This window comes from Solanum lycopersicum, chromosome 8 (genome assembly GCF_036512215.1).
Source record: "Solanum lycopersicum chromosome 8, SLM_r2.1".
NCBI classification, from domain to species: Eukaryota; Viridiplantae; Streptophyta; class Magnoliopsida; order Solanales; family Solanaceae; genus Solanum; species Solanum lycopersicum.
The window spans coordinates 55573640-55586469 of record NC_090807.1 but is presented as its reverse complement, the minus strand read 5'-3'; the positions used below and the strand labels follow the sequence as shown (position 1 = coordinate 55586469).

At 37.3% G+C, this 12830-nt stretch overlaps 1 protein-coding gene across 1 annotated transcript; it reads left to right on the top strand.

The window, feature by feature from the left end:
- The first annotated feature begins 9365 nt into the window (after positions 1-9365).
- On the top strand, positions 9366-10827 carry LOC138338053 (uncharacterized). The gene is made up of 3 exons (XM_069288517.1): positions 9366-9438; positions 9650-10320; positions 10372-10827. Exons 1-3 carry the CDS (start codon positions 9366-9368, stop codon positions 10825-10827), a joined length of 1200 nt encoding a protein of 399 aa, XP_069144618.1.
- Positions 10828-12830: the final 2003 nt, after the last annotated feature.

Here is a 12830-nt window from a genome sequence, read left to right as displayed (position 1 = left end):
AGACAACTCATGGGAGTGGTCTTGGGATTTACTTAGTGGGATGACCATTGAGGGTGGCTTGACCTAGCCACTGCTTCATGATCAACGAGAGGACACGACTCGTAGTGCCCTTCGTGAAGTTGCCTTGGGCGTGCGAGCTAAAAGCACAAGTTTCCAGGCCACTAGCTCAAGTCCACGATAAGGACCACGACTCTTGGTTCTTAACCACGACTCATGGAGACCTCGTGTCACTTGGGCAACTAACTTTAAATTAGGGTGATTTTGGGATTTACATGTTCAAGTCCAATTATAGTGGAGTCAGTTTGGGTGAGTTTAGGGGCACTGTACATGTTATTTTTAGATAAATTCACCCAATTTAAGTCATAATTCTCAATCACCCAAATAATTTCTCAAATTTTATCTTCTTTCCCAAAATTTCTCTCTCTAGAACTCAAGGTAGAAGAAAAGGAAGGTTGAAGTTAGGTTTTCAACATACAAGGCTTTTCATTGAATTTTCTTTGGATAATCATAACTAAGGTATGATAGTCCTTTATATATGGATAGTTTTCATCCATGGAGTCCTTCTAAACTCAATTCAAAACTAGCAATTTCCAAAAAAGTTAGGATTTTACTCCGAGTCATGGATTCCTTTTAAAAAATGATTCTATTGATTTAATTATTTGATACTACGATTGAATGGAGGATTTTATATAGTTTTATAATGAAATATCCCAAGAATTCAGCCCCCATATTTTTAATTTGTGACCTTGTGATGTGGGTGAATTGTAGAAAGAAGAGTTTTATGAGATTATGCTTATATAAATTGTAGTGATTGAATCATGTTATCATTCATGTCTAATGTTGTAATTCTATATATGCTAATTGAATGTTATTTATGGTAGTAATTGAATCATGTTATCATTCATGTCTAATGTTGTAATTCTATATATGCTAATTGAATGTTATTTATGGTACTTCAAGCATGAGAGTTATGCATGTTTATGAGGTTTATGTGTATGCTTTTAGATCACTCTGAGAGTAAAGTGAATATGATTATGATCTAATTGTTGTGTTGATTGGATGATTATCCTCATGTACACATTTATAGTTGAATATGATACGATGTGAAAAGTTTGTCACATGTAGTGATTCTAAGGTTGGAAGACTAGTCTCACCTATTGAATCTATGAGCTTTAGTATGAGTAAAGTTAGATTGAATGTCAAGAAATTCTTTCATAAATATGAACTTAAGTCAAGAATATGAACTAAATGAGAATTATGCTTAGCATCGAGTGGATATTTCCAATGAGATGGAAACTCCCGTTAGTAGAGGGCGGGTTTCTAAAATAGGTCTCATGAGATGGAGGCTCATCTGTTAGAAGAGGACGGGTTTCTAGTAGCAAAGCTTCTTATCCTATAAATATGTGCTCACGTAGGTCTTTAGCTAGTGGATTCATCTAAGCTAAGAGTATGATTCTACCTTAGGCAAGTAGGATAACCCTTTTTCGGTGTGAGGTAGACAACGAATTCCATAGTAAGCTCATGTGGTGTATTTTGGTTAAGACTAATCTCCCTTTATGATAGTATGAATATGAATATGAATATGAATATTAAATATGAACTATAGTTACTCAAGAAGCTTTACTTAGTATCTTTGGGATTATGAGATCGTATTCATAAATTACACAAGTATGCCTTGAGGGTACTTATGGTATGGTTCTCTTATGATGTAATGACTTATTTAATGAATAGCTATGAATTCTGCCATTCCATAATCTTCAAAAGGATGCTTTAAACTAGTAAATGACACACATTCAACTAAAATGTCCTTTTAAGCATATTTCATGATTTTGTGCATGACTATTATATTTAGTGCATTTTATGTACTAACTCATATCTTCTACATTTTCCCCAAAGCGTAGGGTCCGATTCTTAAGGTAGTTACCATTTGGTTCAAGCTTGGATTCGACTATTCTCCTTACTTGTAGTGAGTCCTCATGATTCAAGGACTGGAGATTCACTTTGAGTTTCATTTCTAGCATTTTATTTCGAACTATATTGTATGGGCTATTTCCCTTTTTATTGAACCATTGTAATAGATGGTTACTTGAGACAAGTCTAGACATTCTGCTTGATTTTATAAAAGTCTATGATTGTAAAGAAATGTTTTAAATTTTTCACATAATTTTTAATTACTTTATGTTATGATATGCTAAGTGGCTTAGTATGCCATGTTACGTCTAAGGGGTACCCTTGGATCGTGACAACTTTGGATTACTAGCATTGCTACTGTGACTCACATTAAGCACACCTCTCAGGACATCCACGTTATGATTCAGGTATTTCCTAGCCATAAATCTTGGTGGCTTATGCTATATATTCTAGTACTAAGCTAGACTACTGTAATATTCTTTGAACTAATTTAGAAAAGATTGCTTCCTCATTTGACGATCCATGACTTATTGCATGAGACTTTAATGATATCCTTAGTCAAAATGATTAGTGGGGTGACAGAAATATAATTATAAGTACTAGATTTAGGTCTTATGTTAATAATTGTAATCAGATTGACCTTGGTTTTAACAAGAGTGAGTATACTAATTGAACAAGATGACTTTTGGTAACATTTTTCACAAAAAAAAATAGAATATTAAGAAGGCCGGAGGATATCTAAAATTCAAAAGTTTATTCATATAGTAGCTTCATCTAATAACTTGAGCTCTCTCTGACCCACAACTATAACGAATTCTAAAAAGTAGAAGAAAGATTTTTGAAAAATAGATTAATTGGATCAGCGATGGTGATACTAAGACCAAGTTCTACCATCTTTCATAAAGGAAAAAGAACAAAATATCTTACTTCATTGATGATAATAATAATAATAATAACTAGATTACTTACCATTCATATATTTCCAATTTTTGCAAATCCATCTTTTCCAACTATTCTAATAAATTTAACATTAAGAATATATTTCATACTCTACATCTCACCCATGTGGATTATCAAAATTAGTCTAGCATTATTCTCTAGTAAACCATTCAAAGCCCACCCACACTTCTTTCAAACTCACTAGGGAAATCAGTCCTCGAATATTGTCATCACATCTTCCAAACTAAGTATATCAGAAAAATTTAAATAGCATATCATTATGCAATACAGTTTATAAAATTATCACTAACGTCATTGTTATGAGACTCAATCCCTATTTAAATGAATTAATTGGACTCTTTTCCAAACTTACTTCCTTAAGGGGATTAATAGTCCACGATAACAACATTATTATCTAGCAACTCATAAATTAACTCAATCGTTCCAAGATAAAAAAAAGGTATTTGTTATGCTAATTTTTTTTAATCGTATTGAATAGTCCTTTGTCTATCAAACTGTTGAATGCCTTGAATTGGGCCCTTAATTATATGTCAATTCTGTATGTTGGGCCCAAGCCTGTTAGGGCGTAGTTTAGCACTATATATAGACGCTATAGCAAACCCAATTCTGTAATTCTGTTTTTGCCTCTCCATAATAAAACTGCTCCCCCTCTTCCCGTGGACGTAGCCAATTTATTGGTGAACCGCGTAAATCTGTTGTTTTGATTTTCGCATTTATATTTTCTCGTATTATCTCGAATTCCGCATAACAAATTGGCGTCAGAGCCTCTCGGTTAATCGGTGTTCTTGGAGAATTTGAGATGTCTGCTTTGAACGTGAAAATCGATAAATTCACAGGGAGGAACAGTTTTAGTTTATGGCAGATCAAGATGCGGGCTTTGTTGAAACAACAAGGCTTCTGGGCGCCGTTATCGAAAGACAAGAACACCATCGTTACTCCTGAGATGACGATTCTGGAGGAAAAGGCGCACTCGACGATCATGCTGTGTCTCGCGGATGACGTCATCACGGAGGTCTCGGATGAAGAGACTGCTGTTGGTCTGTGGTTGAAGCTGGAGAGTTCGTACATGACAAAATCTCTAACCAACAAGCTGCTTCTGAAACAACATCTATTCGGTTTACGAATGGCTGAAGGTACACAACTCAGGGAACATTTAGAGCAATTGAATACTTTGTTATTAGAATTGCGTAATATCGATATGAAGATCGAGGATGAAGATGCTGCCTTGATTCTGTTAGTATCTCTCCCAATGTCGTTTGAGAATTTTGTTCAATCGTTCATTATTGGAAAAGATACTGTGTCGCTGGAAGAAGTCAGATCGGCCCTTCATAGCAGGGAATTACGGTATAAGGCTAACGACACAAGTACGGATATACAGCCTTCCGGTCTGTTCACCAGTAGCGAAAAGGGAAGGAAAAACGGCGGAAAGAAAAATAAGCCGATGTCGAAGGGTGCAAAGCCGGATAATGTTTGTAATTACTGCAAAGAGAAGGGACATTGGAAATTTGATTGTCCAAAGAAGAAGAAGCAATCGGAAAAACAATCAGTTTCTGCTGCTGTTGCTGAAGAAGACACCAATTCTGAAGAAGACATTGCCCTAGTTGCGGATGAGCACACTCATCATTCAGATGTGTGGGTTCTCGATTCTGGGGCATCCTATCACATCTGTCCTAGGAGAGAGTGGTTCACGACTTATGAGCAGGTAGACGGAGGCAGCATCTCGATGGCCAACAGTTCTGTCTGCAAGGTGGTTGGGACAGGCTCGATCAAGATAAGGACACATAACGGTAGCTTTTGCACATTGAACGAGGTCAGACACGTTCCATTGATGACGAAAAATCTGATATCTCTCAGTCTTTTGGACAACAAGGGATTCAGCTGGTCGGGAAAAAATGGAGTCTTACGGGTCTAGAAGCGTTCAAATCTGATTCTGAAAGGTGTCATGCGTGGTACTTTGTATTTTCTACAAGGTTCCACGGTTACAGGTTCAGCCCATGTTGCATCGTCAGAAGTTCACCAGGAGGATATGACTAAGTTATGGCACATGAGACTTGGTCATATGGGTGAAAGAGGGATGCAAATTCTGTCAAAGGAGGATCTTCTTGCTGGTCATAAGGTTAAGAGCCTAGAGTTTTGTGAACATTGTGTCTTTGGAAAACTACATCGCAACAAGTTTCCAAAGGCCATTCACAGAACAAAAGGAACACTTGATTATATCCATTCTGATTGCTGGGGTCCATGCCGTGTTGAGTCTTTGGGAGGCTGCAGATTTTTTGTGTCCATTATTGATGACTACTCAAGGATGACTTGGGTGTACATGATGAAGCATAAAAGTGAAGCTTTCCAGAAGTTCAAGGAGTGGAAAATTTTGATGGAAAATCAAACAGGGAAGAAGATCAAGAGATTGCGAACTGATAATGGGCTGAAATTCTGCTGGTCTGAATTTGATCAATTCTGTAAAGATGAAGGGATTGCTCGACATCGTACAGTCAGAAATACACCACAGCAGAACGGTGTAGCTGAGAAGATGAATCAAACACTTCTGGAGAGAGCAAGGTGCATGATCTCTAATGCTGGGCTAGATAGAAGATTCTGGGCAGAAGCGGTTAGTACAACTTGCTACTTGGTTAACCGAGGACCACATACAGGCATACAGTGCAAGACACCTATGGAGATGTGGTCAGGAAAAGCTGCTGATTATTCAAATCTGAAAGTTGTTGGTTGTACGGCTTACTATCACGTCAGTGAAGGTAAGTTAGAACCAAGAGCTAAAAAGGGAGTATTTGTGGGCTACGAAGATGGAGTGAAAGGTTTCAGAATCTGGTCTCCAGCAGAAAAGAGAGTTATTATGAGCAGGAACATTGTCTTTGATGAAAGTTCTCTGCTCAGAACCATTGTAAAGCCTACAACTACGTCAGAAACTGGGAGTCTTGATAAACAGGTGGAGTTTCAAGTCATTCAGAACGAGAGCGATTTAAAAGAACCTGAAGAGGAGGATCAAGAGCCACAGACAGAAACTGATATCCTAGAATCTATGCCATCAGATATCCATCGAAGTATAGCTCAAGATCGGCCAAGGAGGGTTGGAGTTCGGCCACCTACGAGGTATGGTTTTGAGGACATGGTGGGTTATGCACTGCAGGTTGCTGAAGAGGTAGATACATCTGAGCCGTCTATTTACAAAGAAGCCATTTTAAGTCCTGATTCTGAAAAATGGTTTGCTGCTATGGGAGATGAGATGGAGTCCCTACACAAGAATCAGACATGGGATTTGGTCATACAGCCTTCGGGGAGAAAGATTATTACTTGCAAATGGGTTTTCAAGAAGAAGGAAGGGATATCACCAGCAGAAGGAGTCAAGTATAAAGCCAGGGTTGTTGCCAGAGGTTTCAACCAAAGAGAGGGAGTGGACTACAATGAGATCTTCTCACCAGTGGTCAGACATACTTCCATTCGAGTGTTACTAGCGATAGTTACACATCAGAATCTGGAGCTTGAACAACTTGATGTGAAGACAGCGTTTCTACATGGAGAGTTGGAGGAAGAGTATACATGACTCAGTCGGATGGTTTCCAAGTTCCAGGGAAGAAAAATCACGTCTGCAAGTTGAAGAAGTCCTTATATGGACTTAAGCAGTCTCCAAGGCAGTGGTACAAAAGGTTTGACAGCTATATGGTGAAGTTGGGCTATACTCGGAGCTCATATGATTGTTGTGTCTACTACAATAGGCTCAAGGATGATTCATTCATCTATCTGGTGCTTTATGTAGATGATATGCTGATAGCTGCAAAGAAGTATGACATTCAGAAGCTGAAGGGTTTACTTAGTGCTGAGTTTGAGATGAAGGATCTGGGAGCCGCTCGGAAGATTCTAGGGATGGAGATCATTAGATACAGAGAGAGAAGGAAACTTTTCTTGTCACAAAGAAGCTACATTCAGAAGGTCTTGGCGAGGTTTGACATGTCTTCATCTAAGCTTATTGATACCCCCAGTTCTGCCAATATCCATCTCACTGCCATGTTCGCTCCATAGTCAGAAGAAGAGAAGGAGTATATGTCACGAGTCCCTTATGCCAGTGCCGTAGGAAGTCTGATGTATGCTATGGTCTGTAAAAGGCCAGATTTAGCACACGCAGTCAGTGTAGTGAGCAGATTCATGGGACAACCAGGGAAAGAACATTGGCAGGCTGTGAAGAGAATTTTCCGGTACCTTAGAGGTACATCTGACGTTGGTCTCATTTATGGAGGTGATACTCAGTGCTTGGTTACTGGCTATTCTGATTCTGACTATGCTGGAGATGTTGACTGGCTATGTGTTTACCCTTGGAGGATCTCTCGTTAGTTGGAAGGCAACTTTGCAACCTACAGTGACTTTTTCTACCACGGAAGCGGAGTACATGGCCTTGACAGAGGCTGCAAAAGAAGGGATTTGGCTGAAAGGGCTGGTTAGTGATCTTGGTCTGCATCATGATCAGGCTATGGTGTATTGTGACAGTTTGAGCGCAATTTGTCTAGCCAAGGGTCAAGTCCATCATGAGAGAACCAAGCATATTGACGTGAGGTATCATTTTCTAAGAAGTGAGAAGAGAATCAAGGTGAAGAAAGTAGGAACTGCTGATATGTTCACAAAGCCGGTTCAATAGAGCAAGTTTCAACACTGTTTGGACTTGCTCAACATCAGAAGCTGTTAATTGCCCTGCGGGGCAATTCTGAGGAAGAGGGGGAGGCCTGGCACTATCATAGTGCGTCTGAAGAATCTGTTTGGAGAATTCAAGTCAAGGTGGAGATTTGTTGAATGCCTTGAATTGAGCCCTTAATTATATGTCAATTCTGTATGTTGGGCCTAAGCCTGTTAGGGCGTAGTTTAGCACTATATATAGACGCTATGGCAAACCCTATTCTGTAATTCTGTTTTTGCCTCTCCATAATAAAACTGCTCCCCCTCTTCCGTGGACGTAGCCAATTTATTGGTGAACCACGTAAATCTGTTGTTTTGATTTTCGCATTTATATTTTCTCGTATTATCTCGAATTCCGCATAATACAAACTCTTCTAAATTTCCTTCTCAACATAATATACATCACCATTTCCAACACAACGATCCTAGTCAATGATACTTGAACATACTATTTTTCTCTATCTCGGGGTATAAGGTAGGATATCCGATGTCTCCATACATCTTTATCCTTTGTATGGAATGTTTCCCAAATCACATTATACATTAAATTGGGACCTGATAGCCTAAACCCATATAGTAGCCTCCCACCTTATGCCATCTATTCTTTGCGGATGATCTTACCTTCATAGCCAGAGCTAATATTAAATATGTAACAAATATACACTCTTATATAAATCACTTCTATCAATATTCTAGAGAAATAATGAACTCCTTAAAGTCTAAGGCCATTTATGTAAGCAATTGTACCCTCTCAATTCCTTTCTTGGTTCGTAATCAATCCCTCAAGCCACTTGGAAAGTACATTGACTTTCATATTCTTAGATAAAATCTAAAGTGGTTAATTTTTCAATTAAATAATACGATGAACAAAATCATATCCTTGATAACTAAATTTCTTACTCCAACAATTTTAGCTTAACACTATATCTACCTATTCTCTCCTTGCCTATAAAAACTTTTCACCATATTGACCAAATTTAGAGAAACTTTCTATGGGAATATACTGACCATCATCCTATCTCTTGGATTACGTTATTTGTTGATTTGATGATGTAACAAACTCAAGGACCTTGTGAAGGTACCAGGTTCTCAACATGACCAACTCGTTGACTGTCAGCTGGAGAAGATACATAAAGTTGGTGCACAATTTCCAACCGCATCAGAAAAGTCAGACCTTTCCAACCAATGGCATGAGTTTAAGGAAAGGGACTTGTCTATACAAGGTTATCTTTCCAAACATGGTTTGTCAATTTTTGCAACTTGAAAAATTATACTCAAGAACTCTTGCAAAGGCTATAGAAAATCAAAGTGAAGAATCATTCAAGAGCAATCAAAACCCAGGCGTATATTGTGTAGTTGTTTGAGAATACATTCTTTTGGTCTTACATTGTAAACTAATCCTAAATCTATAAAGGAATCAGTGTGGTTTGTGTTGAAATTCTGAGTTTTCTAGAGTGATAGCTTAGTGGGTAGAATAACTTATACTTAGGCTCATCAAGCAATAGAGTTATTGCTTGTTGGTAAGATTAAAAACTTTTTCTCACATTCGTGTAACTAGTTTTACTTTTGCTTGCGAATATTAGTGAAACAGTTGTGAAAATCATGTGAGACAGGTCGTGGTTTTACTCCCTTGAGCAAGGAGGTTTCCATGTAAAACTCATGTATTGTTAAACTATATTTACTTTCTATTATATCCTTGTTTGTGTGTCAAGGGACCTAGTCTATTAACTGATAGTGAACGCATAGATTCTAACAAGTGGTATCAGAGCAGGCACTTTCTATCTGGTTAACACCAAGAGAGTGATCTCTGTTCTAGAATGGCTGCTCCACTTAATCTAGAACAGGGTCAGTCTTCAACTATACCTCCTCGTTTCAATGGACAGTTTTACAGTTGGTAAAGTCAGAATGCATGATTTCCTTATGGCTGAAGACAGTGAGCTATGGGACATTGTCCTAGATGGACCATTTATTCCTATGATTGAAGAGAAAGATGGCGAAAAAACTACGTTTGTTCCTAAGCCTAGACAAAAATATGATGAAGCTGATAGGAAAAAGATTTAAAAGGGGTACAAAGCAAAGAAACTTCTTGTCTGTGGTATAGGACCGGATGAGTTCAATCGTGTCTCAGCCTGTGAATCTGCAAAAGAGATCTGGGATTGCTTAAAAACAGTTCATGAGGGAACTGAACAAGTGAAAGAGTTAAAGATCGATATGCTCACATCTCAGTATGAAAATTTCAAAATGAGAGAAGGTGAAACTATTCATGAAATGTTCACTAAATTGTCATCCATCACAAATGAGTTGAGAAGTCTTGGAGAACCTATCAGTATGAGCAAACAAGTTAGGAAAGTACTCCGAATCCTTCGCAAGTCTTGGGAAAGTAAGGTTTATGTTATTACTGAAGCAAAAGACCTGAAAGTGTTAACCATGGATTCTCCCATTGGAAATCTAAAAACTCATGAGATGAATCGAAGTCATGATCAGTCAAAGAAGGAGGTCAAGAAAGATAAGTCCTTGATGCTGAAATACAAATCTGAAGAGGACTCCAGTGATGATTATGATATGGGTTATCTCATCAAGATATTTCAGAAGATTGTGAGAAAAAACAAAGGTTTTAAAAAGGGAGCAAATGTTCCTCGAACTGCCACTCAAAATGATACCTATTATAAGTGTGGAAAAGCTGGGCACTTTATAAGAGATTGTCCATTACTCAAAGGTGAAAACAAAGAATATCAAAAATCAAGAAGTGATAAAAAGAAGAGAAGGACCCTGGTACTTAATAAAAATGATTGAAAAGCTGCTACCGATTATGTGGTCAAAAAGGCCTTTACTGTATGGGGAGACTCTTCAAGTGACTCAGAAGATCTTGATGAACCAAATGATGTGTCAATGGTGGTGGTTCATGAAGAGGAAACCATATTCAATGAGATGTTTGCTTTCATGGCTTATTCAGAAAATGAAGAAGATGAGGACAAGGTAACTCTTATTGATATGAAACATGATCTGAATACTTATTCTCTTAAAAAATTGAGAACATTAGCAAATGTTATGATTGACTCAGTGATTGAGTTAACTTCTGAAAGAGATATTATGAATGCTCAGCTTGAAAGTTTAAATGAAAATAGAGATAAAATGAATGAGCAAATACTGAAAGTTGAAGACAAAATTGTTTCTCTAGAATCTGACAAAATAGAACTTAAAAATCAGTTGCATCTGATAAATGAGAAAGCTGAAAAGCAAAAGGGAAAGTTTAGTGGTTTACAAGTTGTACTTGAATAAAAACTGAAAACCTCTGAAAATAATCTTGGTTTGGCTTTAGAAAAGATCAACAACTTAGAAAGAGATATTGTCAAACTTAAGGATGAACTTGAAAAATCTCTTAAGTGGACAAAATCTTCTAAACTGCTATCAAACGTAACAAATCAAATTAATTTCAACAAGAAAGGTCTAGGAAGTTTGAATATTACTCCTCCTTTTAATCCTCACAACAAATATGTATTTGTGTCGGACAATTTGTTGTGCCTTCATTGTGGTAAAAATGGGCATTTAAAAGAAGAGTGTACTGCCTGAAGAAAGTCACATGAAAGACTCTCAAAGTATACAGAGAAGCAAAGAGTATCAAAAGAGAGACCTGGTCCCACAAAACAATTCTCAACAGAAAGGTTTTCAAAGAAAGGATCTGATTCTGCTTCAAAATCATTTGTCAAAAGGAATTTGAAACTACCTTATTGGGCTAGAAACGATTTAATCACTCCTTTGTCTGCTTTCTGGGAACTCAAATTGAAATGGGTTCCCAAGCCTAACAAGTGAGTCTTGTTGAGCAGGTGAGTCAAAGGAGCAACAGTCAATGTTGGTACATGGATAGTGGATGCTTAAAACATATGACTGGTGATATCAACAATTTCCTCTCACTCAAGGCACTTCAGGGAGGAGGTGTCTCTTTTGGTGATGGAAAGAAGGGGTATATTTTGGGAGTTGGTAAAGTGGGAAAATCGCTTGGAGAATCAATTGATAATGTGTATCATGTCAGTGGGTTGAAGTATAGTCTTTTGAGTGTCTCAAATTTGTGATAAGGGAAATGAAGTGAAGTTTACTTTTGAGAGGTGCATTGTTGTTAATCTATCTACAAAGAAAGTGATTCTTACTGCTTTTATAAGTAAAAACATGTATGTGGCTAACTTAGAAACATCTCATGGAGATGAGACATGTCTTAGTGCTCAAAATTGAATAAACTGATTTCTAAGGACCTGGTCCTCGGTTTGCCAAAGTTGGAATTTTTTGAAAGCAAAATTTGTGAAGCATGTGTTAAAGGAAAACAAATCAGATCATCCTTCAAGTCAAAGAATCAAGTAACATCATCAAGAGTATTGGAGCTGCTACACATGGATTTATGTGGACCTTTGAAGGTTCAAAGTAGAAATAAAAAAAAGTACATTTTGATGATAGTTGATGACTACTCAAGGTACACATGGACAAGATTCCTAAGATCAAAAGCAGAAACAATTGAAGAGTTGTTAGTGTTTTTCTAAATGATTCAAACAAAGTTGAATCAAGTGATTGCTGGAATTAGATTTGATCATGGAACTGAGTTTGAAAACTCAAAAATCGATCAATTCTGCATGAAAAATGGCATTAGCCAAAAAATTTCTGCTCCAAGAACTCCTCAACAAAATGGAGTAGTGGAAAGGAAAACAGAACCTTGGTAAATATTGCAAGGACCATGATTATTGAGTCAAATCTTCCACAAAGTTTTTGGGCTGAAGCAGTCAACACAACATGTCATGTCACTAACATATGTCTGATAAGGTCTTTATTGTATAAGACTCCCTATGAGTTGCTTAATAACAGAAAACCTATGTTGAGGTATCTTAGGGTATTTGGTTGCAAATGTTTTGTGTTGAACAATGGAAAGGATGATCAAGGAAAGTTTGATCCTAGAAGTGATGAAAGAGTGTTTGTAGGATATTCTTCATCAAGTAAAGCATACAGAGTTTTCAACAAAAGAACTTAATGTATTGAATAAAGTATTCATGTTGTGTTTGATGAAGATGGAAGTTTGAAAGGTGCTGCATCAAATGATGAAGATGAGTTGATTGAGCTGTTTAATTCACAGAAAATTGTAGAAAGTGAAGCTGTTGTAAATGATCAGTTGAGGAATGACAATGATAATGATAATCACAGCCTCTTTGAAAAGGCTGATGAAGTTGAAAAATGTAAAGAGGGATCTGGTACCATTCTGAACTCCAGTCAGAATTCCTCAAACTCTCCAGAAAATGATGATT